The 27,059-nt window shown below is 29.0% G+C and overlaps 1 protein-coding gene and 1 long non-coding RNA gene across 5 annotated transcripts in view; both read left to right on the top strand.

Moving 5' to 3' along the window:
* Positions 1–27,059, top strand: part of LOC100574895 (calmodulin-binding transcription activator 1) — a 118,744-nt gene that overhangs the window by 71,688 nt on the left and 19,997 nt on the right. For all 4 annotated transcript variants that reach the window (XM_029487424.1, XM_029487421.1, XM_029487420.1 and 1 more), the window contains exons 4-7: positions 2,323–2,390; positions 15,371–15,506; positions 25,700–25,771; positions 26,849–26,993. In XM_029487424.1, the coding sequence (XP_029343284.1) occupies positions 2,323–2,390; positions 15,371–15,506; positions 25,700–25,771; positions 26,849–26,993 (421 nt within the window). The remainder of the gene's footprint in view (positions 1–2,322; positions 2,391–15,370; positions 15,507–25,699; positions 25,772–26,848; positions 26,994–27,059) is intronic.
* Positions 10,305–11,659, top strand: LOC115033752. Its single transcript, XR_003839058.1, has 2 exons — positions 10,305–10,777; positions 11,505–11,659. It is a non-coding gene; the product is annotated as an uncharacterized LOC115033752 (long non-coding RNA).

Below are 27,059 nucleotides of genomic sequence, written 5' to 3'. Positions count from 1 at the left end.
CAACTACACGGTACATAAAAATATCATTGTGCTGGATAGGGTTATGGATAAATATTTATCGAAATTTTTTGAATTTATGAGACTTTATCTCATCTCAAAAGTAAAATGCGAATTAAATCTAGAATAATTATTTTCACTCTAACACTCCTAGCATTCATTATTATTATGACGTTATACAATATAACAGTCACAGAGTTTTCGAAACTCATACTAAATACAAAATAATGTTAAAAGACCTATAAATACCCATATTTCATTTTAAAATGTATTGACACACTCACAACTACTCACAAGAAAACTAATTATGCAAAACATTTTTAAGTATGCAAATTGCACATATTATATTACAATATAATGTTTTAAGCTAATTTGATTTTATAGTTTATTATATACATTATACCAACATTTTATGGACACACTTTCTTAAAATAATAAAGAATAATGATAATAATACTAGATACGCTAGTGGTGTTCACCTTACACATTCTTTCTTATTATATTAGCAATATATAGGTAAGTCGATATTATAAGACGTGTTCCGACTTAGATCTGTAGTTGACCGTTCCGTGCAGACAGTATTACCGATATTGTGGGAAGGGTAGAAATTAGAGAAGGTAAAAGTTTCTTTAGTGGTTAGACAATTATTGTTATATAATATGTATGTCTATAATATAGGTACTAACGGAAATTGGAAAAGTTAAAATTTAGAAAACAATTGGTTGGGTAAAAAAAAAAACAATAACTATAAAATATTGTATTGACTAAGAAGTCAAAATATTATAATATGTATTAAACATTTTTTTAATTATATTTTTTCTCTTTGTACTCAATGACACTTAAAAGTGGTTCTATTTTCGATCCAAAAAGTTTAATAATAAAGTGAATACCGCGCTCGCCTATAATGTATTTATGAGCCAGCAATAAGTTACAGCATTCAATGAAAAATTCTTCTTAAAACAATTGAATTTAAAAGAAAAGTATTTAAAACATTTTTCTAAATATTAATTAGATTTTAAAAAAGTATTGACCGGAACCTACTGTGTATTTAGTTATGCTATAATTTCCTATAACTTTTACCCTTAATTACTATTTTAGTTTAAGGGTACCATATCTTAAGTTCTTAACTATAATATATGGTTTGAAAAAATTTATAAACGTTGATTTATTCGTATAAATATGAAGAATAAAAACCAATTATATTAAAACATTGTGAATTGATAAAAATAATCAAATGTTGAATATTCGCTTATAATGCTATAAAAAAAATATATTTACTTGATTAGGGTTTATGAACAAATTCCGATAAAATGGTTACAAGCGGAAAAATAATAATTAGTATAATTTTTCCCCAATATTTTTAACTTATAAGGGTTTATGGAACTTAATTCAATGTAACATTTTGTTTTAAAATCGATTTTTAAGTATTACAAAAATTAGTGATATTAGAAATTTACATTCAAAAATATTCTATTTCAATCCTTTAAATAAACTAACTACCTAACTATAAGGTATTTAATCATTCGTAAAATAAGATGAGTTTATATTTGCATGGACTGAATAATAAAACAAAAAAAAAACAATAAACCCAATAAAAACCCAATAAAAAAACTCCCTATAAGGTTAATGTTAAAAGATTTTTTTGAAGTGTACTTCAAGACAAACACTCACTATAAATTGAAAAATGTTGATTTTCAGAATATACATTGTTGTTAATAGGTACAATTTTAAATATTTTATTGAGACAAAATAAATTCTATTATAAGAATAGAACAAATCTAACAGTAAAATGTAAAGTATGTGCATTTTAAAAATTGATTCTACAGTTGTATTGTTATGAAACATAATATATCATGCATGAGTACAATTTTAGGGTAGCTTATAAAAAATTAAATAAAAGCTAGTTGCATTAAAGAAAAAAGGACTTGATTTTAATTATGATAAGTTTTAAACCAGAATTAAATATTCAGTGTTTTTATTTATAAATAATATTTTTTTTAAATAATAACTTTTGAACAAAACTTAATATTTATCTTTATATTTCAGAACTATTATACACAAAACATAAATCAAAAAAGTTAATGATAACTATAATTAACGTATGTCAAAACTATTTCGGTATCCGTTTTCATTATTACTAATTGAATTTCATAAAATGTATAGGTAAAATAATTTCCTACATTTCATTTGTTAAATTATATTATTAATGATAAATCATTTAAATAATATAACTTATACGTATATTTTAATATTTTTAAATATATTTAATGCGAAAATTGTACTTGTATATAAATTAAAAATTATATTGTATTATTATATTTCTAGGAAATAGCAGCAATATTAATCAATTTTGAAAGACATAGCGAATGGCAGTCAAAAGAAGTAAAAATAAGGTAAGATTTCTACATAGTTATTATTTATGGCTTATATCAATATCATAATTTTAAAAACTACTTTAGCATACATTATAACACATCGTATAACAAATTATTAGGTATTAATTATTATAATAATAATGGTACTTATATCCTAATATCTATTTGAATTGAATTCGTTCAACTAAATTTGATCAACTCAAACATACCGTTTAAATTCACATAATATGTATGCTGTAGTGCAAAAGTCTGAATCGCAAAAATAACTTATATAACCATAGTAAATAAAAAAGGTAAAAATGATTTTGCGTATATTATTGTGCTACATTATGAACTTCTACCAACGTTCTATATAACATTATTGTATTATTCGTATCAAAATAAAACCGTTTTAGTAGGTATTCTAACATTATCACGTAAAACACCCTATTTACAAACTATTATACAATTTAAAGACAAAAGTAGGTACTCAGATCGATAGTGTACTATGGCTTCCAACATTTTTTTTTTTTATTATCACAATATAATATAACAGAACAAAGTACCGACGTTTATATGTGAATACATTTCAAACGTTTGCATATTATGTAATTTTAGATTGAAGTTAACGATCCATTTAATATTTTATCGACTAATTCCTGATAATAATTACAGTTTAAGTAATAATAATTATTATTTATGTTTTGTTAAATATATTTTAATCATATATTGACATATTATTGTGTAATTTTTTTTTAGTTTACGCTATAGATAATATTGTATAAAATAAAATACATGACAATATATTGTTCTACTCCTCTATCTTATAGGAACCTACAATTATGCACAAGATTATTTTTTTACTTGTTGTGGACATTTTTATTTTAGTTTCTTGTTAGCTTATTGATTATTCAAAAACAAATAGTGGATAAAATGACAGGATATTTTGCTAAATTTTGACGTGTCATTTGTCCGTGTATTTGTGTTTAAGTAAATTATGATTATATATTTTTTTAAGTTAAACACATATGGCTGTTTGTTAAAATGTGTGTTAAAGGCTTGTATGCAAGAGATACCGTGTGTAATCTAGAACCCTAAGGATATTTTGCAAATCTGGCCAAAAAAAAAAAAAAAATAACAATAATAATAAAATATTTTTCAGGATGCGCTTTTGCCATTATTCCGCCAACTGAAAATATTTTATTATATGTGGTGTACATAAATCACTTTGTCGGGACTGTCCTTTGTGGATGACAGTGTAAGAGTATGTGTTTGTGTATATGTGTGTGTACACGTGCGCTTGCAATTTACATCCGTCCAGTACGAGTACTTTTTAAAACTTTTTCTAAAGCTCTCTTCCGAATTCAAGTTAAATGTTCTAGCAGCTTTTTAAATCAAAAAACATTTAAAAGTCACGTCTAAATGGAACAGTTTGAATTTGTACACTTTCTTAACAACTAACATATCAAACTACTTAGGCAATAACTATTAGTCTATTAGGCACCTGTAACAGTCATATCTCTGATGTTATAAAGATACGTATCGTGTATACTATATAATTAAACAACACGCATAGTAAATTGTGTGTTTAAATTTGAATTTTAAAAAAAGTAATTTAAATACAATATGTGCTCCAATAACCTTCCATGCACCATTATATAAATCAATAACTAAGTTACACATTACTATTAGTGACCAGTGTTGGTACTGTTGACTAATGATTAATGGCTATCAACAATCAAGTAATTAGTTATACGATAGTTGTTGACTATTACCTATGTATTTACTATTTATCCAACTGACCGATGAGCTTATTAGAATACGTTGTTTAGGTTACTGACCAATTCAAATAAACTAGACATAGATTAATTATTGTTCAAATAAATCGAACTGCGATTAATTATTTAGTTTTGATATTTGTCGTTGACATTCATTTATATTTGAATAATTATTCAATCATTCATATCAAATAATGATTAGGCACTTATCAATACCAGTATAATATTGTAGGTACATTATTTTTACGGTCTGGTCTCTGTTGTAAAAAGATAAGATAAGATATCATAGGATAGTACTTTTTGCAGATGAGTTATGTCGAATAAATACTTGTCATCAGTTATCACGCTGAACGATTAAAATAAATATAATCATTTTTTGGCCATGGCAATAGACAGTTTAGTATTATCATTTTTCACTTATTACAAAATTTCTATTTCAATATGCCATCAATTCTTAAACACATTTTACTTATAAAACAATTTTTTATCCAACATTTACTACTTTTATATATATTTTATATTATAAATGTCAGCATATTGTTTTACTATAACAAATGAAAAAAAAATAATTAAATGTTTCTTTGCTAGTTGTAGTCAATATTTTTTCATTTCAAAATTATTTATAGTGGAACACTTTTTTCCATTGTTGTGAACTTCTGAATGCGCTGATTGTCCGTGCATTTTAGTGAGTCGATTGAAGTTATAACTCAGTATTTACTGAAAACTTAAAAGAACTAAGAAACCAACTTAATTTTTTTTTAAATTTAGGTAAGTGTTGATTTAAAAAAAAAATTTACAAAATAACCTTCAATATTTGTAGTCGGAAAATTATTTTTCTACTAATAATTTTAATAAATATACTATTAGTTTAGTGCCATGTTTAAGCTTTATAGTTATAGAAAAATATAGTTTTTAAAGATTTAAGATCTGTCTATTCAGAGAACTTTTTACGACCCAGGAATATTTAATATCTATTTAAAAATTATGTTTATAATTATTTATTTTGTTTCAAAATTACACAAAATATTTTGTAATACCATTGGGGGGTATTTATTAAAAATAATCATAACAACATGACCAACGTCAAATGGGAATTCTAAAAATAGTTGTTTTTGTCTTCAGTAATGTGTTATCAGATAAAATATAATAGATTATATTATGATTACCCATATAAATTATAAATGTATACTGTATACAGTATTTTCAGTAATTTCAATAACAACGGTAATAATTACTAAAATACCGAAATACCATAAGCCCTAGTACCAAATCCCATCGCCTATAAATAACTACTTATCGAATGAGGGAGTGTTCTGTTTTAATGCCCCTTCCCCATTGTTTTAAGATATTTTGGTATGTTTATATAATAAACTATAATATCCATAAAATAATGCTCTGTTCCTAATATTTGCAGGTGGTATGACCAATAATTATATATTTTTTAATAGTGGTTTTAATCTGTAAGACCCAAAAATCATGGCGATATAGTCGTTACATAGGTGAACCGACCGAATACGTGAGGAAGCCCCGAAACTCGACCCATTAAAATAGTTTTTTCCCCAAAATAATGCTTTATGTTTCTGGGAAACCGTTGGTTTTTTGAGACATGCCAAAATAACTGTACATATCCAATATACATAAGTACCTAAACTATTATAAATAGACTAGCTGTTTTTAACTTTTGATTAACACAGACCCCTGATGGAAGATTTTTAGAAATCGCGGAACACTTACCAATTTTCTTTTGAATACTTTTTTTTTATAAAATATCTTATGTTATCATAATAAATAATTTATTGCTTATTTTATGTTAATAATATATAAATCACATAATTAGGTACATAAAAACATACAATTTATAGTTATTTTTATTACAAAAAATTTTTCATAAAAATTCAATATTTTATTTTAACAGCCGAAGTAGACATATTTGATGTTTAATATTATATTAAGCTGTAATTAAACATAATATAGCTAATACAACTAATATAACGTCTTATTCATAGATGTTCGTCACATAGATATCACGAAGGTACGATAGTATAATATAATAACACGAAATACCAATACAGCATATCAAAATACTTCATAGTGCGACGTAATACGCGTAGGGAGGATCATTTTTTACCGTTGCGTTGTTATACATACTGCAGTTGCTAGCCGATCCATTCGATCGTCAATAATATTATCTCAGCGAACACCACTTACGTGCGAGACGACGGTAACTATAGAAATACTCGTAACTCACATTATATACATCGCGATGGCTCCGAACAGATCGTACTCGTGTACTTGTCAGTTTAACGTAACGTCGAACGTAAGGCGTTCATGTGCAATTGTTTTCGTAATAATATACCGTTAGAAGAGCAGACATTTACGATCATCTCCGAACACTCGTCACTACATCACTCGTGTTATAACCGCGTGTCGACGACGACCGAGGGGTGAGAAAAAACCGAACAAAATTCAAAACCCAAACGGCGGCGGCGGTGAAACCATCGCCGAAATCGACCGGATGGGTGCGCCGGACTTTGGGGGGCGGTGATGACCGACGAACAGGTTGGCGCGGTCGGTGACAATTTCGCGCGCGCTTATTACACGGCACTGGTGACCGGGCCGGCCACGCTCCGTGGTCTCTACGGCTCCGGTCCGAACACCTGTTCCTGCTGCGCGGATATCGCGGCGCACGGTCCGGACGACGTGCAAGGGTTCGCCGTCCGGATGGGGTATGACCGGTGTCGGGTGTGCGTCAAGTCTGTGGACACCATCCAGGTCCGGTCCAACCGGTTCGTCGTGTTGGTCGTCGGCGAGATGATGTGCCCGTGGGGAAGCGTCCCGGAGGGCCGGAAGGTTGTCCAGTCGACGGTGGTCAAGTTGTGCTTGCCGAGCAGGTTATCCATCATCGGCACGGTGTTCATGTTCGACGACGCGATCCCCGAGCTCGATAGTCTCGAAGAGAACACCACTTGCACCGACGACGGTGACGACTGCAAACCGAAATCACCAACACCATCGCTGGCCGACACACAAGCACCTCCGCCACCTCTGCCACCGGCTCCACGCACAGTGCCGCCTGACATCAAGAATGCCGAGTGCGTGCACGTGGCCAGACTGCCGGACAACTTCGTCATAGACGACTTGTACACCGAATTCAGTCGGTTCGGCCAGGTGGCCGGTGCCAACATATTGCTGGGTCCCAAGAGAAAAGGCAGGCCGGTGAAATACCGTCACGGCGTCGTGTGGTACGACCTTCCTGGGACGGCGGATGCGGTCATTCAGTTCGGTACGGTCACACTGACCAACGGTGACGTGGTGGCCGTCGATAGGGCGACGAATAAGGTACGACCGTTACCGGGTAGCGCCCTATCTTAATCGCTGTTCCAACCAGTTACCGGGACATTTTATCCTCCGTGAACCAATGATACCACCACAATGGTTTTTGTCGCCTTCGTCATCGTCGTCATAATTTATATTGTTGATATCAGATGTTTAACGATGTTATGTCTTTTATAATATGGAATGTCGCCAGACATAAATTTTTTAGGTTCTCATATATTGTACTCTTATATAATGATCTCCATAAAAATAAATACAATTAAATAAGAATGATAATATTAGGTATCTCAATCATTAATGTTCTTCGGTACTAGGTATATTATAAGTGGGTAAATAGTGTATTAAATATTATTAACTACCTACCTATTTAGTATTATTTTGACCTACGAGATTTCAAGGTAGTTCATTGTATAATAGAAGTATATCTGTATCATACGATTTTTATTATTCAGTCAGATTATTTCAGGACCACTGCTACATGTTAATTTTATATTAAAATATATTATATTGTGTTAAATAATAATAACGACTGGAAAATATCAAAAACGTATTCAAACACTTGTATTATTCCAAGCGCGCCGCGAGAATGATTGGGTACGATATTGTCCCTCCCTATATTGCCCTCGCCTCTACACTGTGCGTCTACTAAATAAGTGTTTTTTACAATATCCACTGTATATATAGGCTGTAACGTAGCCATTATCTAAAGGTAATAAATTATTCGGCATTATAATATTTTATGATATCGAAATTATCGGCTGCGTCAACAATAATGGCTATCGGCGTCGTAATTTGTAAAGATGTCAGCCTGGAATACAAATAGTATGTAAAATGTGTATATGTACCGATATAATAGGTATAAAGCCACGAGTGTATCACGAATATTTGGTATAATATTTCAATGTGCTGTTATTGTAGTACAAATCCTATTGGGTACGAGTCTACGACACCCTAATACACCGTGTACGTATCACGTATGAAATGGATAAAACTATTTGTAATTTTCTACTAAAGCTTATTATAAAACATCGTGTAGTTGGTGATAAATAACGATACACGTTCAGTGTTTAAACAAAGTTAAACTGATTCACTACTTTACAAGCTGCCGTATTTTAAACTATAAGTAGATAGATAAAACATTGTGGTTAAATTAAAATGTATTAACAATTAGTTAAATCTGATGTATAAAAACTTTTCATACATCAGTACATGGCCTATAATCGAGTCCCTATTCTTTGATTATTTTGATTTCTGAAGCACTGACTTTGTTAGTCGAAATTCAATTTAATTTATATAAAAAAAAACAAAAATTAATTTCAAATAAAAATAGGTTTTTTTTTAGATAAAGATTGTTTTTAGAGAGTTTTGAAGGTATTGTGCACTAATATATTACTATAACAAACTAATACCCAGTCCTGCATAAGACATTTATATTAAATCAAAATTTTTTTTTTTTCTGTAGTTAAATTTTGGTAGATTGGGATGCTAATAGTCATTCAAAACTATTATACTCTAACAAAATATAAACTGTTTTAATTCCTAATTAGAAAAAAATATACGGCTTTTTTAAAAATATAAATTAAAAACGTCACGAAATTTACAGATAAGAAAAGGTAGGTAGTAAGTACGATCCTAATTAAATTATTTTGTAGCTTGGTATACTTTAATTATGTATTATTATAATTTGTTTTATTAATATTAACTTATCAAGTCGTAAAATAAAACTAACATTCTAGAATTATTGTATTATGGGCGTAACACAAGATTGTTTTTTTTTTTTGCTATATAACATTAACATAAATAGATACTTAATATTCTAATTAGCAATAATACATAAGAATGCTCTATTAGAGTGTTTCTATGGCTTTTAAATTATTTTAACTAAGTTTTTAGAGCTTACTTATAATAATGAATTCCCTCGTATTTCTACATTATTATTTGTAATTAGCCACGTTAAGATAAAAGTACTAAATATCCATCTACTTTGTCATAAACTCATCATCGATCAAATTTTTTAACATAACTAAAAGCCATATTGATGAAATTAATGAAGTAATTTATTATTTTTAAAACCTTATACTATTTACCTAATTTCATGTTTTCGAACTGCAAGATACATAACGTAGAAAATAACTTTATGAACAAGTAACACATTTTACAACATTGTAATTATGTCAACTTGTATTGAACAATATTCAACAAGCAAATATTCAAATTTATAGAATGATAATAATTAGGTTGGTAAAATGTGTAAAACAAAAAAAAGTATCCACAAAATACATCAAACTTTTAACATAATATTTGAAACAGAGGCACAACACCTGTAACCATCTCAATTATATAAAGAAATACATTGACAGTTCAAGGTTCTTCAGTATACATTTTTAATGTATATTTTTCGATGAAAATAAAGTTCAGTAATTTATAATATTATAATTTGTCTCATTCTGATTTTATTACTTACGTTTTAATGGTGAATTACTAAAAATAGTGCGATCGTGTGAACAATATTATTAAATTATTTAAATGTTTGATAAATATTTTTTTTTTTGATATCTAGACAATATTATATATTTTACACACATACAATATAATAACATATATAATATTACATTTTCGTAATTTTTAAATTGGATCCGGTTTTCTTTCATAATACAACTTTTGTTTATAAATAAACCAGATATGTATAGGTACACTGTATTGTACATAGTTAATATAATATTTTGTTCAGTTGCTATATAAGATATACACATTTTTTTAGCACGTTAGCTGTGTATCATATTTTATAAATTTTGAGTTATTGTGTGGAATAAAATTTGTATTTAAAAAAAATCCTTAAATATTTAAAAATAAAAATGTCTATGTTTGACTTGCACGTACGAATGAAATAATACGTGTATAATAGCTGACGAGTTCAAAAGTATAACATTTGAAAAATATTTTTTTACTTTATGTCTGGCTATTCTATTGACAAAGTAAACAAGTAGGTATATATTATAATAAAATAAATGTGACTATTAAATTAATAATTTTTTTTTAATTTTAAAATTGATTACCTACACAATTAACACAATGATGATTAGGGATGTTTTCAAATGGTTCATTATATCAATGGCCATTGTAGGCTGGATATTTTTTATTCTGTGTACTGTTATTTTGGTACGATGGACAAGATTCGTGCATAGAAATCCAAATGCCCAAGATATAATAAATCAAATATTTCTGCGCGTGATTTTCATAGACTAATTAAAAACAAAAGAAATGTAATACAAATTTGCCAACTCCGAAACTGGAAAGAAATGGAATTTTCAAGTAGGTATCTAAATACACTAAAGAAAAATTAGTTTAACCTACACAAGACATCGGATAGTATTTGATTTCATATAAAATACTTATGCGATTACATTATAAATTAAACTTTATATATTATTTCCACTGTTTAGGTAATATACAATTCATGGGATAAGTTTTAGATACATACCGTCTCCGCTCTGAATCGTTTTTCTTGTACAATGATATTATATCATTGAATTCAAGTCTAATACAATCCATTATACAATGACCCACTTGTAATCTACTGTACGACAGAGTGACATCCACTTACCTGCTTTTTAAAAATATATTTTTACTTTTTGATTTTTTGTTTAGTATGATCAATGTGATTAATAACAAGAAGAAATTAGAAAATAATTGACTTTTCATACCTATAATAATAGTTTATTATTATTTCATTTAGTGAGTAATTCAATGTTATATTTTTTTAAATCAGGGCTGAAAGTGGGAAAAAAATTCCAGAGGGACTACTGCCTCCATATACCTAGTTTTAAGCGCTCCATAAATAATTTTATGTGTAATGTCTGATGTATGTGTAGTGTATAAACAGTGATTGTGTAAGCATACTCATTCCACTTTTAACCCTGAATAATAATAATCCTAATTTGTTAAAGGGGACGCTTTTTAACAACCATTAGAAGTAGGGGGACTGAGTCCCTCCCACTTTAATCCCTATTTAAAATTTATTATTTAAAATTTATTTTAGATGATGTGCAACTAGAAGAGGAACAAGAATAGTTTTTAGCCAAAGTTGTTTTAAAAATTATGAATGGATGTTTTTCAAGAACACGTATTTGTAACACTGTAAAATTGGTTATATAAAATTATTCAAAATTAAAATGATCGTCGATTATACTATTACATACATTCATAAAAATTCTAAAAAATCAGTGTTTAAAATGATGTATTGATCAATTAGCAAATAGTTTATGAGGTATTCAGTATAGGAATAACCTTTTGTCAACATATTTATATCATAATATAATGGGTGTAACATGATGTTTTACCTTTTTACATTCAAAAAACGCAACACGATTACTATATGATAGAAATATAGATGTTGTCCTTTTAACAATTTTACAATAGGTACGCTATTCAAAAATACAGTTGGACTTGGTTAGTTGGAAGTTGAAGTTAAAAATAACATACAAGTTGTACATTTGTAAGATTTAAACAACACATGCGGGTGTGACGTCCTCTTAATGTAAAATATTTTTTAACCAAGCCAACAATTTAATTTTCTTGTTAGTCATAATTTTGTAAAACTGGTAATTAAAATATTGTTAAAAGAACAACACCTATATTTCATATATTATATTGTGTCCTTGTAAAAATGTAAAACGGTTGCACCGAATATTGTACCGAATATTAAGTACAGCTAAGTATTAATAATAAAATTAATGAGTTAAGGTAATCAACATGTTTATCAGTTATCGTCAAACAGGATTAGAATAGATTCCCTCTCATGACCTTCTTTCCAATGTCTATAATAACTTATAGATATGGTATTAATAACGGTAACCTATACGGTAACCATAAATATCATATTTTTAATTATGAAAATTTAGTTAATGATACAAAAATTAGTCCCTCCCCCTAGACAAAATAATTTTAATCAACACTGCTATTTATATATATTGTATAATATACTCCTTATACGTGCCTCCTAGTGCCTACTTAAGATTATAGTTTAAAAAAAAATCCAAAAATTATTAAAATAATCATATGTTTACTATATAGGTAATTAAAATATGTTATTATAAATTATTATTATTATTATGTATTCCTTATAGCACGTTAATGTTTTTTAAGTCCATCTAATCTTCATGTTTTTGGTTCAGACGCCTTACGAAAATCAAGTAACTTGAATTCATTGATGAAAATCCTGAAACATAATAATTCATTATAATATCATATCTTTAATAAACATTTTTTGTAAGTAAATCTATTTAATTATGTAAGCCTTGCTGGTGATATTAATATGGTAATTTACTGAAAACGCTTTCGTAATTAATACCAATATATTGTTATAACTTGTAACCATTGGTTCGCAAATTATTACAATTTTAATTGTACCTAGTTACAATGTAAACTCTGTGCTGGAATAGAATATTTCAAAAATCGTGGATAGGACGGTAGCGATTACGATGTACTTTAACTTAGACCTACAGATACTGTATTAAATTTATAACTTTATAAATTTGTACCGACGAAGTCAAACATGTCATATTATATGCACTCATCGGTAACTAGGTAAAGTAAAAAAAAGTATCCAGATGAACCGGAGGTTTTCTTTAATGACTTTAAAGGTTACGTGTTCGTTTTTTTTTTTGTTCTACTCTCCGTGAATAACTAACAGCAGAGTGTTGTTGACTTGTTTTGCAAAACAGTGCGAAAAAAAAAAACTTTCGTTTTAAAGTTTGCAAATGAAGTTGATGTTTTCGTAGCCTTTCGCCCGCGATTGAAAAGTTTTCGAATAAACGAAGAATAAATAATTAAATTGTCACCCGTCAAGAAACTACTCGAGAGAGCACTATAACGGCGATTCAGAAGCAAAGATCATTTACGAAAACCTCCGGTGACTTGGTTTTTTTTATACCCTTATAGAACACCAGAAACATTTTAAGTGCCAGTAATTTCAAGGAAGAAAGAGAGGAAATCAACGTCTCTTTGAAAAAGTTGTAGGAATTCAAGTCGATTTTTTTTAAATCTGCATACCTAAGGATGTAACTATTTTAAAAAAACAAAACATTTTAGGAAGTTTCCGAATATTATTTAATTATGAATGACTTATCAACTATAAATACCAGTGAATATATTATAAAATGAATTCTGTATAAATTCAATAATTATTTATTTATTATTAAGCTTCTGTTGGTACAGTTTTTCATTGTCAAACTGATAATATTATAATAGGAATAAAGAAGGAAATATGAATATTTTTGTGACGGTAAAAGTACGTACATCAATAAATTTAATTGATCCGGACACTCACAATTTTAGTACAGTCAGTTTATCATAATATATTATTATGATGGTCGACCGAATGACAATTTGTTTTTTGAAATTCTAGGAATTTGAAAAATGACTTATAAATGACTACATTAGTTCTAAACTGCACTCAAAAAAAATGATTTTTAAATTAATTAACTAATACGATTGGATCTGAATTATTAAGCACATTATTTCAATATTATTATGTGCTTAGTGAAGTGAAATAAAACGTTTACACATGTTTTATTAAAAATTATTATGATTAATGTAAAAACAATTAATTGATTTTTCCAATATAATTATTAAATTACATCCCGTCCTTCATAATGCTGTTCAGAATTGTATAAATCTAGGTCATATATTATTTTATTGATGTAACAAAATAATTAGGTACTGAACTATTACTTATTCTATTTGAAACACTGCTTCGCAGAAGTAAGGAATGAATAGCCATTTGGTATTCTATAATATTATTTTAATTTGTATAAAAAAAAATATATTGAATACATATTAATTATTGGTAAAATCTTTCATCACTTATGAATAACTAAAGGAACTAGGTATTTTGTTCAATGATAGCTCCAAGTGCTCCAAGTGCTCCAAGAACAAATATATTATGAAGTTTTAAATTGAATGTATTATTTCATCTACCAATCTTAAATTTAAATCGAAGTTTTTTACAATAGGTGAATGTTCGTTCGGGTGAACTTATTCTAGGCTATCTTTTGATGATTTGTCCTTAAGAATTTATATTATTTTGACCAGATGTCTTGACATTTCTTATTTTAAATAATGGGCGGAGCGAAGAATCTTTAACTGTTTTGTTCCAATAATTTCCCAATACACCCAATATCTCACATTCATTGATTCTTTATTATTATACAGTTGAAAACTCACGAAATTGAATTTATTGTATGAATGCCTAATAAAAGTCATTAAACGATGTTATTTAATATATATATATATATATATTCAACTTAATGCCACCACTTGTCCACTTTAAAAGATTATCGCAGTACCTATTGTAAGTAACTATAATGTGGACGATTCGCCTAACTTGCCATATTGTAATGTATTTTATTATCTTGTAAAAAAAAATGATTTATAACTATAACATAAATTAAATTTCATTAAAAATGTCTCAACCAAATTTTCAAAAATCAAACTGTGACTTTCAGTTATAGAACCAAAAATACATACTCAAAATTATAAATTTTTCAATAAATGTTAGAGAGTGGTTCATGAATACAAGGTGTAACAATTTAATAAATTTATTGTTTATTTTTTCCTAAGTTACAGGTGTTAAAAATAATATTTTTGAATTTCAATATAGATAATATAATTTATTTGAATACAATAAAAAAAAACGTATGCAATAATACCAAATAAATTATAATCACCCAAAACTAAATTATAAATAACTATACTATACATTATAGATACTATTGAATGTTGATACTAAATATTATACTTATTTTTTATATATAATTAATATTTGTAATTTATTTTTGAATCTACTTAACTGCTGAAAATTAAGTCTTGGTTGAGTAAACTTTAGAACGAATACTATATTTTTAGGCCCAAGAGTGGTTCAATGTTATTGTACAGCAGGAAGAAAGTGCGGTACAGACGTGATGGATATTGTTGGAAAAAAAGAAAAGACGGCAAGACTACTCGTGAAGACCACATGAAGTTGAAAGTCCAAGGAACCGAGGTCAGTGCAAAATATTTTAAGCTATTTCGATATTAGAATAAATATGACAGATAAAAACGTCCCTCGAATTAATACATGCCACTATAATGTGAGTAAAATTCAACCTAAAGATAAAATAGTGGTAATAATATTCTCCTTGAACTGATATATATTATTAATATTATATTAAGTGTAAATATGTAAACGTTTTCATAATAAAGTACCTCGTGGATGGAAAATATATATATATATATATTGGATTTATCACGAATCTTGAATTATTGAATAATGCATATTATATTTAAGTGTTTTTAGCAATAAAATTGAGTGGATTTATTCGCTCTTTCGAATTTTTACTTATCGAGTATTAAAGATATTAAGATTCTACTGTTTACTCTACTCATTCCCGCATATTATAGCAGATACCTATCTTTATGTAAGAAATTAATACAAGATGATTCGAATTGTTGTTTAAATAAAATAATAAAGTGCATAACATAAAATTATCTTAATTAGAAATTTATTATTTTATGTACAAGTATGCCATAATACGATGGTAAATAATTCATAATTTTTTTCAATCACAATAAATTTTAATGACTGTCATAAAGTTTCATAACATTCACCTTTACGCGAACAGTAAACTTTTTATTGCCTATATTAAATAAAAAAAAAAGGGTTTATGGTTTACCAATGTCTCAAGTTATTTATTTAAAACTAAAAAACACAAAATAAAAGGATAGGTATGCAAGGTTATGTATTTAAACACCGAATTACCAAAAAATAAATGTATTAGAATTCACTAAGATTGTTTAGTTCTTGCGTTTTAGAATCCGATCAGAACGAGAGAACTAGTAGTTATACAATTCATTGTTTATTTTTTTTTTATCTGTGATCAACTTTTTGACCAACTTACTAATACGTATAGGTACTTACCCATTTTCCAGTAGACAATTTTATCTTATTGAGAAAACTTTTAAAAAGTCATTTATTTCAGTTTTTGATATTTTTTATAATTGTTTAAGCAAAAACTATCGAAACAAGACAAGAATACGAGAAAACAGTGCAATCATTTTAACTTGCAATCTAAGAGGTACCTTCGTAACTCTTCGTAATTCCATAGAAAATAATTCTGAAATTCTGAAATTTAAACCAAATATATAATTTAACACAATATGCTAGTGATTAAATATGTTCAATATAAAATTTTGGGTTATTTATACTATATATATTTAAAATGTTTAGGTTTTTATACACCAAATCATATTATATTTATACATAATTTTCTCTTCTGATGTAATGTTAAACATACGGAAATACTGAATACATAACAAATATGAAAATATTTAGGTACGTATATCACACCGACATCCACTCAAAATAGTTTTATTAATTGCTCTAAATTTTCAAACAATCATTACGATGATCTAATCCTTGGCGGTGTACATTAAAAACCTACTAAGCAGCAGATGAGTGAACTCTCTTGTTTTTATTTATTATTATTCGTTTCGTACGGAATTCCATTGTTATTCATCGTTATAATATATATACACCCTACATTTTGTGAATTCGTAAACTTGCACTTCGAAACACCTCTAACCTAACCCATGTAGGATATAAATTATATCATAGTGGACAATTTTCATTTTTTTTTTTTTTCATATGTTTTGAATATAAGTATCGTGTGCGTGGTGCGTCTAGTCCCTGGTGACGTACCAAAAAGAATATACCTGCTACCACACCAAACAGTTTTCGTCATTTTAAATGCACAATCATATTTCTACGCGTCTTATAAATAATTTTTAGAATGACAAGTATGTGCCGTTTGAATACACACGCGTTTTACGAAAAGTCGAGGAATAAATAATACGATTTTGATCACAGTGTAAGAGGCGACGTCTCCCAGAAGGCATGTTGACATGAGTCAAACATCATTTATCAACACTTGACGTTTTGAACTTACTTTTGCCAAAAAAAAAAAAAATCCTTTTAAACATTATTAACGGTTGTTTTTGAACGTTTAAATATTATATGACCGCATGACGTTTACTACAGTGTCTGTAGTTGTAAGTAAGGACAAATAATGTTGTCTTGTTTTCTTCAGCTTAAAATATAATCTTAACGGGACTTAAAGTAAAAGAAAAAGTTTTTAAGACTTTTAAATCTTAACCATATCTTTTAAACGAACTCATGGAAACTATTTTATGCGGGAATTAAGGAAACATTTATTAATCTGTTACTATTCTAATATTAAGTAATGATAGGTACGATCTCTTTTTTTACTTGTTGGAAAATTGTGTTGTAAATATTATAGTACGTACGTATATTTGTTCGTACTTTCGTTGCGCTTACTTATATAATATTATGTATGCGTCATCGTTAGGTTTATAAAAGTCATTAAATTTTATTCTTTCAAATAAAAAATTGTATGAGTACTGTCATTTTAACAGATATATATATATATATTATGTACCTATAATATTTATTGGTAAATCATTCATATTATGTATGTATTATGTGAATTAAGTGTAATGCAAAATATGCATACAGTATATAACATATATAATATTAAACACACCCAAAATTGTTCTCTTAAATATTTAAAACGATTGTATACTTTTGTAACGTATTTCAGTGTTGTGCAATTCATTATTTTTGTCCTAAAGTAAATGTTGTATAATATATTTTATCATACAATTTTTTCCACGCAAGTTTGATGAAAATATTAATACAAAGCCAATGGCATGTTTAATATATTTTAATTTTTGTAAAACCCTCGGTAAATTTATGAATAGTACTTAATTACTGAAATACACGCAGTGTATTTTTATTTCGGTTGAAGTTATTATCAAAGACTGATCGTGGAACCACGAAGGCAATTTCGTCTCCTTCACACAGTCACATTACCTAATAAATTTGTTTGCACATTAATAAATGTATTTATGAGATACATCCTTACGATTCCATTGATTTGTTATTCTTCAAACACAATTAATACAATTTGATTTTTGTTCTGTCTAAATATTATATATTGTGTATTAAAAATATAAACTTAATTGGTTACTTGTTAACAATTGTGTTATTCTGAGAAAAAAATAATCAAAGCACAAAATATGTATACCAACTAGGAAAATAAAGACAATAAAATATAATGAAATCAAAAATTAAAAACAATTTAACAAATATATATAAAAAAAAAGGTCATGATTAGAAAATATAAATCAAATATTAATTGGAAGCTGGGGTGGACTTTGTATCCACAACGTATTGCACGCTCTACATTGTTGTAGTTGTTATTAAAGGTATATATTACAAAACCTATTACATTGACTTGTACTTAAAAAATCTAGGTACAAAACATATATGTGTCTACATTATTGGGAGCTCCAAATAGTTCAAATGCTTCATAAATTATTGTAAATGGCTTGATAATTAGTTAACTAATTTTGATCTGTTAATCGTATTTATGTAGGACACAGATTTATTTATATTTAAAAGTAAAAATATATACATTTATAATATATAGCATAAATATTTATTTTTATTCAAATATGTAAATAATAATAAAAGATGTGAAACATAAAACCAATATAAATTTATATTGGATTTTTTCCACTAATAAAACAATAGATTACCATGTAATTTTTAATGTTGTAAAAGTCAAACAGCGCTGACTCGATTGTAAAACTTTTTTTTATGTAGTTATCTTCTTAAGAACCGTTGACAGAAGTTATAGAATATAGGCACAAGACTTCTAATTCTATAGGCCTTAGCCAATAGGAAGTTAGTGAATTAGTAAATCACTGCCATAGTGAACGTTTAAAATCTCGTGCACACACTCTCTTCCACTTGCATTGTGGCCAATCTACCAACATTTTTCTTCTGTTTATTTCCCTTATTTTCACCTGATTTTGTTTAAAAATGTAAGTAATGTAACACCAATATGCAAATATGCGATTAACGTAAAATATGTAATATTGAGCACAAATATCTACAAGATAAAGAATATAGCGTCAACCATATTATTAATATTATTTTATTTAATTGTTTGAAACATTCAGTTTGTATCAGCCATATAATATTATGTAAGTTCAAACAAATCCGCAATCTACTAAAATCGCTATGAAATAATTCAAACAAAATTTAATTTTAATGTCAATAAAGAAATACTCGTAGATTATAATTAGCAATGTTTAAATTGCCCATAACAACCATAGAATTATATTGGTATTGAATCATTATAAACATAATTAAATTGCAATATCTTGAAATATGCGATTGTATTATCTTTTCCATATAACCAGTTGCGTTATGAGTCGTCGAAAAGTAATGTTATTAATACTGTGTGTGTGCATGTATTCTTATTTCTTATATATCCGTTGGCCGGCGCATTGTATAGGCAATCTCGGTACATTGACGTGTAGGTAGCTTCGAGTTTTCATACCTAATGAACCTAGTCAAAGATTGAGTTTGTGTGTTATTAGAAACGACATTTTGACGTTGAACGAACTGTAATATAAATAAATGACTTGTTAAGAAGGTAATCCAATGTTCCTATTTCTTTAGTTTATTGGTTTTGTATGTGTGTTTTGGTATGAGGGGAGGAGTGATAGACGCACTCAACATATTCGGAGTCACCAATTTATATTACAGATAAAGAATAGTACGACTAGTATAATTTATGTTGGTATATAACGATAGACTATTTTATTTCTATAGGTACGCTAGTCACATAGTGTTTCCTATAAAATATTTCACGGCAAAATTCCATTTAATCGATTATCGCTCTTTCTTAAAACCACATATGCCATTTTTGATTTTAGTCTACATTTGGCGTTACCCTTTTACTAAATTGTATTAGCATTGTCCAGAAATAGTTTATGACGCTGACACATTCAGAACGAAAGTTTGGTTTTTTTTCTTTTTTTGGCAAACGATATCCGACTACACTATAAGAACACCATTATCCAAGTGGAGTGGTTTTGCTTCCATTTTTAATCGTATTCTCTGAAAGTTTTGACATATATTGTGCGGTCAAATCACTATTTTCTGGGCAAAGGGGACATATCATGCACAAAAACGTCATCGTAAATTACGAAGCTCGGACGATATTGCCTTCGACCGTACGGGAGTAACGGACCGAGAATTGAAAGCGACAGAAGATAATATTACTTATATATGTTTGGTCCAGAAAAATGTCTGTTGATTGCCATTTTTGATTAAGGACCTATTATATATATTATTCCTGGATTTGAATTTCAGAAGAGTATACTTGTTTCTGTAGGCAGACGAAAACCTCAAAACAATGTTAGTATATTATATTATTATGATTGATTTAACAATGGACTTTTGTGTTTTAGAAACCAGCTCCTTTTGGGACTAAAAAAAAAATTGATTTTAAATACAATTTCAAAATATGTTGGTGATATATAAGTAATTTGGAAAATAAAAACTGTAATTTATGACAAACGCGGATTCACCCAAATCGTGTCCGGTAAATGTTGGAACATTTTATAAATCTGATAAATCTTTAAATAATAATAATATTATATTACATATTATGTACATCAAGTTTTAAATATTTATATCATAATAATATAAAAATTGTGTGTGATCATTTTTGGAAAATATTAATTGCTGTGTTTTGTTAAGGCGTCTCAAATATTACTGTTTTGATTTCCAAATTAATATAGGTAATGATTTATTTACTTTTAAAATATTCTTAGTTTCATACATTATACTGAAATGTTTTTTCGGCTAACGAAAATCCTGTGTTGGCTGGTTGTTTTACACTTTTCCGGGGAATGAAAAACGCACAAGCCCATTTCGGACGGTGTAATATTGTACACTGCCACTCTACTAGTATAAAACGGTCGTACATTGGTCCACCATAATATAATATGATTGAACATTTGGAACCGAACTGCAACCTCAGCAGTATATAGGTCCATAATTCATACATTTCCCCAACCGTCAACGTATATTATAATATCCGTCGTTGTGAATCGGACGCAGCATATAAATTAATTACCGACGTGAAATATTCGATGATACGATGCCGAACTCGATTCGTCCGAACTTTTCTAGATCTCCCATATTATATCTAGTACTGGTTGCTCTGTTAAATTAATAAATTAATATGAATATACATTATATATATATATTCATCACAAGACGATTTCTGCATAATATTATAGTAATGCCAGCTATGATAATTTTGTAAAGCGAAAACATCCGAAAAGCTTTTTCTAATCTACTTTTACACGGTGACGGAGGTCTCGCGCATTAAACCACCGTCAGTTGGACACGTAAACTGCATTTTGAACACTTGTTTATGCTGTCCGTGTATAATAACTTTAATCTCAGTTGATTCCGTGTGCGGATAGCTGCAAGTGTCAACCGCAGTGAGCTAAGACACTGAATTATAAGCGACTATAAATGACATGATATAGAAGTAATAATATGGCCACGAAAAAAATACAAATATTGTTTCGTGTGGTTCGCATAATATGTTTACCTGAAGACCTGAGCTATTGAACGTTTTGACGTTTTTCCCCGTCGACGATTTTTCATTGTTTAACAAAACCACGTATTTCTTAACGGTCACAATGTAATATATTCACAACCGTTTTTATTTAAATTATACTGTTTGTTTATACTTATTTTATGCCGTATTACCGTATTTTACGTTCGGCAGCTGTATCACATAATATTATTACTATTATGCCGACAATATAATATTATAATACACATTCGCAGTCCACAATAATTTCACTGTACGCAAAAATAGCTCTCATTGTCCGTACCGAACGTCTTGTCGGAAAATGTAAATGTCTCGTTGACGTTTTTCTTTCTTTCGTTTTTTACGTGACGTGCACCCCTTACAACCACTTCTGTACCCATCGTCCACCCCACCACCCGTGCACGCCACCGGGGCAGCCTATATACACTAAGGTTTATCGCAATCTCTGTATACCGTACATGCAGACAGTCGGCCAGACGACCGGACGTCTGCAAGCCGGTCGGTCGGCCGTGCGACATTTTTCAATTATTGTTTATGTTTCGTACAAAACGTACGTATATATAATAATATATACGTCCCAATAAATTATAATATATTACGTTAAATATTATTATGATGATAATATAATTATTATTATTATTACTATACATATGTTTAGGCACGATTTTCCATACGACGATGACTTGGAAAGCGATAACTGCGTGCAACCAAGCTAATAACTCTTATTATTATTATGGTTATTTATTATGACTACAAATTATTTTACACCGTCAAACAAATCGTTGAAGGGGTCTCATATAAATCAACCACTCTCCCATCCCTTACATCATGATGGAGGTTGATCTCCCGAGCTGCTTTTATTATTTTTATTTTTCATTAGGTACAACGAATAATGTAAATATTAATTTTCATTAATAATAATTGTAATAGTTTTACGGTAGCAGACAAACTGGCAATACATTTTCTTTACAGTAATACCAACATCTATTGGGCTGCTATTGATTACAATGACAGATTTACATCGATACAAATTAGATTGTATCTAACTAAATCACTGTTGCTGTATGTTATCAAATCAAATAATAATATTTAGAATATTAATTATTATTATAATATAATAACATCTATCCGAATCCGTGAACCTAAGAGTATGGCTGTCTGTTTAAACCAAAGCACTAATCAACATTATAGTGAAATAAAGACGTCTATTAGTCATTAAACTGTAGTGAGTTACAGAAAAAATAAAAACATTTTCACTTTCATTAACTAAAATAATATAATAACCAAAATAATAATTTAATCGTTTTAAAAACTATGTATAGGTGCTATCTTAAATGTGTTATTGACAATTTTGTGAGATGTTTAGTAGGGAGCCCAGTTCAACTCGTGAGCGATTATAGATAAACGTACTTCTTTACTATAGTACAGCCTGCGAACACCTATATAATATGTCTGTGACTTAGCTGTTAATAAGATAGAAAGTATGACTATAGTATAGAAGTTAGCCGTATACCTTACATGCCGGGTCTAAACTTGTACATCATAATAATTTTAAGTTTACATACCGAAACCACCCTTGTACTGAATGTGGACCCAACTAAAATAATAGCTATAATATAGTATTGGCCTCGCGGGTCTGAAACTGCAGTGACGTGCACCCGTCCTCGACGACTCTTAGCTTAGAAAAAAATGATGTTGTTCGCAAGAACGGATTCCTATAATTGCGCAAAGACACTGCTCAGGTTACTCGGGCAACTCCAAATTAGGAGTGTAAACTTTAAGATTTAATGCCATGCTGTGCCTACAGGGACTTAATGCCGCGCTTGGCCGTGCCAACTGTATGCGATGTCACGGTGAAAGAGCGCAACGCTTTCGCATCCCGAGCCGCTTTTCCTGTCGATTCCTGTCCGTCTCCTGACCCGTATCCAATTAAAATTACTCCAATTTTACGTACAATGATTTCGAAGACGCCAATTACGATTTTCTTGCGATGGACTTTCGCGAACGCGACCAACCGGAACCGCCGGTCGCCAGAGCACCTTGCAAGATAATAATATAAGTACCTGTACACGTCGCGCGTTCACCGAAATTTAATTGCCCGTAAAAGTTGTTTACGAGCAGGCAGTGAATTTTGTAATTTCCTGTGCAGACTAAGTTGTTATAAAATATGATAGCTTTTTTTTTTTTATTAAACTTTTTCCTTTTAGACGAATTTGTTTTTTCTACTCGTTTAAAAATACATTTTTTTTAATAGATACTACATCAAGCAGAACCAAACACAATCACTACCTCTTTTAATACTTATTTAATCTAAAATATACATTTATGATTACATTTATCAGAATACAAAATATTAAATTTCTCACAAAAATGATCATTAAAACTTGATATTATAGCTGATATAATCATATATACACAGTCAGTCCTTTTTAAATCCCACTCGGTATTCACATTACAAATTAATCTACCCACCTAAAGCGTAAGCGCATCTGCTTATAGTTTTAAATTAAAGTCTAAAATAAAACTTAAATTATAATACGCTAAGACGCTAAGCATAATATAATAATACGCTCATCGCCAGGATCTGCGAGGCCAAGGGAAAAAACTGCTAAGTCTAATATAAACATCTATTTAAAATATCCATTTATTTTTACTGATAATATAAATTTAATCAAAACTAATAAACTTCATAAGAATTATATATCTATATGCATATAGGTACTAATATCTTCGGTAGAGGCAGAAAATATTTTAGTCATTGAATTATACAAAAAAAGTCATAGCCGCTATTATGGGTCAATGGGTCATACCATATCTCCACGAAGCAAATTATGATTATAAATAGTGTACGGAACAAAATAAGCTCTAAGGTTTTCTAAAAGTATTACTGAACCACTTTTTTTCCTACCATATTAACCACATTATCATATCCTTGACTGCGGTAATTATTAACTTATAATGTACATTACATTACAATATATAATGCGGAGGTAGGTACCTTTATTGAGCTTTATTTCCAAGAAATCTTTCCGTTATTTCTCTATGAAACAAAATGCTTTAAATTCTTTTAAATGCTATGAAATAATATAATTTTTGAAATTCCTCTTTTTTTTTTTACCCTAAATCTAAGCGTAAACCACTGGGTCGAGGGCACTCTAAGAACGGTCCTTATCGTCACTAAATCAATACGATTAGCTTTCAAGCTGATGACAGTGAGTTTTCTTGATTGATATTTGTGTACTTAACTCGGTCGTCTTACTCTATACAGTTGATGACGTAATACTCACTTTTTACGCACACCCTCGACGACGTGTCTATTACCGTCATCGCATTTCTAATCGTTTGTAATAAACAGTATGCAATAAAAAAACTCTTATACTATTTATTTTTATAACACATTAATGGGACAATACGGGCTTAGTCAATAGTATATCATATTATATTTGTTTCAACTATATAATAACACAATGTTGCAATTGTACACCTGTGTCCTGCATGACAAATCAAACCACATACTGGAACAATACGTACCACGACGTATAATGTCAAATCATACCACACTGAAAGAAGCAGAGATTTAATATTTTTCCTTTTGTTTATACTACTCAATTCATTATATTTTCATTGATCCCAATCCCATCCAGACAAATCGTAATTAAATAATATAAATATTGTGTTTTCTTTTTTTTAGTGCATTTATGGGTGCTATGTACATTCAGCGATACTTCCGACATTTCACAGAAGGTGTTACTGGTTATTGCAAGTGAGTGACAAAATGTAGCCTATCTTTTTTCCCGAGTTCTATTCTATCTTTTTACCAAATTTCATCGCAATCGGATGAACGGTTTAAGAATGCATAAAAAACAAATTGTATGTCTTTTATTTTATAAAATATTATAAAACCTGTCCAAATGCTTAGCGTGCTTACTAATAACACTTGTTTGATATCGTTAAAAAAAAATGCAGACATTACTTTGGTTTTAACACGTTCACTTCAGATGACGCCAAATGGCGTCATTTCCCTTGTTATTAAATGCACTATAATTTGGTCAGCGTTACGAATACATTTTTTGTTTTTCTTCAGCGTCTTCTATACGCATTTTTTCATAAACAAGTGCAAACTGTACAATGATATTTTAATTTTTCAATTTTTAGGAATTTTTTTTTTATGACTCCAATTTTTTCAGCGTCACGCTTAAGTACACACAAATGTCATCCGCAGTGAACGTGTTAAGAGAACCCATTAATTTTACTATTAATATGAATTATTTCTGTTTTTCAAAATACTTTTTAAATCGTCAAATATACTTGAAAGTTACAAGTGATGCCACAAAATTATCTGAGTGAAGATTAAAAATACTCATGTTTTACTGATCTCAAGTAGATATTACGAAATTGGAAAATTCTGATTTTATTTGGATAAAATATCAACCGATCACAGTTGTTTTTAGAATACATACTATAATACTTACAACAAATAATTATTGTCACTGCGTTTTGAACACTATATTAATTGGCTTTTTTGAAACAATACGAATAACAATAACATCTTATGTACGTCTAAATTAAAATGTGCAAAGTAAGTAAGCGGTACTCGAGACACATTTTATTTCAATATAAACTTTACTGTAGCTACGTACTTATCGATTAGTTACGACAAAGCGTGTTAAAAATATAAGTTCTTATAAATCTTATAAAAACAATTTTTTTATAATTCTGAAACCATAAAAATTAAAAAATGGAAACTCAACGCACGCGACAACAATGATACGTTTTTTTTGTATATATAATTATACTATAGCTATAGTAATAATGTGTATCTTATTTCGGTTATCAATAGAATCCTGATATGGTGTTGGTGCACTATTTGAATGTGCCGTATCCGGACGACAACAAATTATCGGTAATTTCGCCGAGCCTCGCGCTGTGGGCTGATCGTAAAGAGTGGACTAAAGATGAATTACTATCTCAGTTGAAACCCATGTGTAAGTGACCCATAGAATTTTATCGTATTTCACATACTATAGCTGACTTATGAAGTTATTTCTCCT

This window comes from Acyrthosiphon pisum, chromosome X (genome assembly GCF_005508785.2).
Source record: "Acyrthosiphon pisum isolate AL4f chromosome X, pea_aphid_22Mar2018_4r6ur, whole genome shotgun sequence".
NCBI lineage: Eukaryota > Metazoa > Arthropoda > Insecta > Hemiptera > Aphididae > Acyrthosiphon > Acyrthosiphon pisum.
This window is presented reverse-complemented; position numbering and strand designations above follow the sequence as displayed.